Source organism: Diceros bicornis, chromosome 26, assembly GCF_020826845.1.
Source record: "Diceros bicornis minor isolate mBicDic1 chromosome 26, mDicBic1.mat.cur, whole genome shotgun sequence".
Taxonomy (NCBI): Eukaryota; Metazoa; Chordata; class Mammalia; order Perissodactyla; family Rhinocerotidae; genus Diceros; species Diceros bicornis.
Window position 1 is genome coordinate 21,535,966 of NC_080765.1, and position 2,978 is coordinate 21,538,943.

The 2,978-nt window shown below is 57.9% G+C and overlaps 1 protein-coding gene across 2 annotated transcripts; it reads left to right on the forward strand.

Moving 5' to 3' along the window:
- Positions 1-256: 256 nt before the first annotated feature.
- Positions 257-2,892, forward strand: CD2BP2 (CD2 cytoplasmic tail binding protein 2). 2 transcript variants are annotated; one of them, XM_058569641.1, is made up of 7 exons: positions 257-548; positions 1,081-1,184; positions 1,412-1,547; positions 1,669-1,826; positions 1,933-2,368; positions 2,450-2,556; positions 2,644-2,892. In XM_058569641.1, the coding sequence occupies exons 2-7, from the start codon at positions 1,107-1,109 to the stop codon at positions 2,752-2,754; spliced, it is 1,026 nt and encodes a 341-aa protein (XP_058425624.1). In that variant the 5' UTR covers positions 257-548; positions 1,081-1,106; the 3' UTR covers positions 2,755-2,892. The 2 variants fall into 2 exon arrangements, with proteins under 2 accessions (XP_058425624.1, XP_058425625.1); XM_058569642.1 differs by lacking the exon at positions 257-548 and adding an exon at positions 844-994.
- The last annotated feature ends 86 nt before the right edge of the window (positions 2,893-2,978 follow it).

Here is a 2,978-nt window from a genome sequence, read left to right on the forward strand (position 1 = left end):
CCTTAGGGAGAACAGCAAGGCTGCACTTGGGACTAGGACAGGGTAGACAACGACGCTGAGAGCGGGAAGACAGGATTTCTGATGAGATGGTGAGGGGCGTAGAGACCTTGGCCAGCGCTGGGGGAAACTAGAGCAGTAACCCACTGGCCCTGCTGGGACTTTGCCCTTCCATCGTGACCCGGGGCGCCACTTTAAGTAGAGTGCGTCCCACTTTCACTCCAGAGCCTCTACTGCTGTACTAGGGAATGGAAGCTACTTCCGGCCATTCCTCTCGTCCGATGAGGGTTTAGGCGTTCATACGTCTCCTCTTCTCGCCTCCGTCGCCCCACACGGTTCACGTCACTTCCGGGAGGGAGGTGTCTCCGCCCCCCGCTCATTCCGTACTTCCGCCCGCTCTTCCAGTTAGTCCTCTAACCCGAGTGAAGCCACTTCCGGCTTTCCCTGGCGACTTCCGCAGTTCTCTTCCGGGCGATGTCGGCGGGTGCCCCGGATGTAGCCCTGGTGAAGGCATCTATCCTTTTCTTCCCCCGCCTACCCTGGATCCTTAGGTGAGCGCGCACTGGTGAAACTGTTCGAAACCCCGTGGCTCTGCCGGCTCCCTTATTTGTACACACAGGCCGGGACAGCTGGGAGTCACCCCGCGGAGTTGGGAGTTCGGCATGGGGAGGGGCGGGGCGACCAGGGTGCCAGGTCTTGCGTCCGCCGGGGCCTCGTGGGCTCTGGGGGAGCTGGAGGTGGAGAAGCGGGTGTCAGCCCGCGGAGCCCCGTCGCGCCCAGGGCTGCGGGGGCCGGGAATGAGGGCGTTCACTTAGGGGAGCCTGTCTCTTTTCGTCAAGGGTGGGGGCGTCCATAGGGAGCTTCTGCGCGCGTCCACTTCTCCGTCCCCGCCCCAGCAACTCTTTCTGATGCCAAACCAACTCCTGGGGGCCGCCTCGCTGCCAACTCCCCTTTCGGCCCCCGATTCTGTGCTCCCTCCCCTCTCAAACTGGATCTAGTACGTATATTCGTTGTGCTGGGGGCCCTCTCGCTGTGAGTATCCTTGCCCAGTTCCCTTAATCTGCACCGTTTCCCTCGGCTCAGCTTGGGGACCGCCCCTCTGTCCAGTCATGCCAAAGAGGAAAGTGACCTTCCAAGGCGTCGGAGATGAGGATGATGAAGATGAAATCGGTGTCCCTAAGAAGAAGGTGAGGGGCACAGACTCCTGCGTTCTGGGGAGGAGGTAGGGGAGAAAAAAGAAACGAAGTCAGAAGAGGAAAAACCTGGAGGAACAAAGAAAGGGTAGAAAAAGCTAGCTTTTCGATGTTCTCTGGGAAATGGGCTTGGAGGATTATCATTTTGAGTTCAGATGCTAGAGTATCTTGAGGAATAGCCAGTAACCTGCATCTCTCGACTCGCTGGCTCTTGCTCACAGCTGGTGGACCCTGTGGCTGGGGCAGGGGGTCCTGGGAGCCGCTTCAAAGGCAAACACTCTTTGGACAGTGATGAGGAGGATGATGATGATGAGGGATCCAGCAAATATGACATCCTGGCCTCAGAGGATGTGGAAGGTGAGCTATACCCAAGAGTTGACTTTCTGCTGTAGGAACAAATAGGGGTTTGGGGCGATGTGTGGCAGGGGGCTCCTCTTTTTCGCATGCCTAGCATGAGACACTTGTGTCTTTGGTGCAGGTCAAGAAGCAGCCACACTACCCAGTGAGGGAGGTGTGCGGATTACACCCTTCAACCTGCAGGAGGAGATGGAGGAAGGCCACTTTGATGCTGATGGCAACTACTTCCTGAACCGGGATGCTCAGATCCGAGATAGCTGGCTGGACAACATTGACTGGGTGTGGCCCAGGGACTGGCATGGCTGGGGCCTGGAGGCAGCAAGTGCTGGGCTTCGGCCCTGCTGGCAGCTTTCAGCAAATAACCCTTACTATTTTCATATTACAGGTGAAGATCAGGGAGCGGCCACCTGATCAGCGCCCACTGTCAGACTCGGAGGAAGAGGACAGCCTGGGCCAGACACCAATGAGTGCCCAAGCCCTCCTAGAGGGCCTTTTGGAGCTGCTGTTGCCAAGGGAGACAGTGGCTGGGGCACTGAGGCGTCTAGGGGCCCGAGGAGGAAGCAAAGGGGGCAGCAAGGGGCCTGGGCGGCCCAGTTCCCCCCAGCGCCTGGACCGGCTCTCTGGGTTGGCTGACCAGATGGTGGCCCGGGGCAACCTTGGCGTATATCAGGAAACAAGGGAACGGTTGGCCATGCGGCTGAAGGGATTGGGGTGCCAGACCCAGGGACCTCCTGACCCCACACCCCCACCCTCTCTGGACATGTTTGCTGAGGAAGTGGCAGAGGAAGAGCTGGAGACCCCAACTGCTGCCCAGAGAGGAGGTGAGATTGAAGGGCAGAGGAAGGGTGTTGTGGGCAGGGGCAGAGCACTTGAGGCCCAACTGGCTTTGCCTGTTATTTTAGAAGCAGAGTCGCCTGGCGACGGTCTGGTGGATGTGATGTGGGAGTATAAGTGGGAGAACACAGGGGATGCTGAGCTGTACGGGCCCTTCACCAGCACCCAGATGCAGGTAAACCCCTTTCTACTTCGTTCTGCTGCTTCTCTCCCTCCTCCTACCCCATCAGTTCGTTCCCAGCTCTACTCTCTCTTCTTGCAGACCTGGGTGAATGAAGGCTACTTCCCGGATGGTGTTTATTGCCGGAAGCTGGACCCCCCAGGTGGACAGTTCTACAACTCCAAACGTATTGACTTTGATCTCTACACTTGAGCCTGCTGAGGGCCCAGTTTGGTGGCCCCTTCTTTCCTGGACTCTGAGGAGGATGCCCCAGCTGCCCCAGGCAGTGAGGATATTGGGGGCCACTTTTCAGTTAATTTTCCTTTCCTAATAAAAGTCTTTAGTTGTGTATTAGGGCCTTCGCTGTGCTGATGGCCAAAAGCCAGGACCTTCTCCACAGCCCCTCGCCTCTGTCCTTGAGTGTGTCCTCATGAAGT

Bases quoted from the DNA above. Each gene is read 5' to 3' on its own strand.
- CD2BP2 (XM_058569641.1), top strand. From the start codon at position 1,107: ATGCCAAAGAGGAAAGTGACCTTCCAAGGCGTCGGAGATGAGGATGAT. The intron at 1,185-1,411 runs GTGAGGGGCACA...TCTTGCTCACAG, and splicing joins TCGGTGTCCCTAAGAAGAAG to CTGGTGGACCCTGTGGCTGG. The intron at 1,827-1,932 runs GTGTGGCCCAGG...TTCATATTACAG, and splicing joins GGCTGGACAACATTGACTGG to GTGAAGATCAGGGAGCGGCC.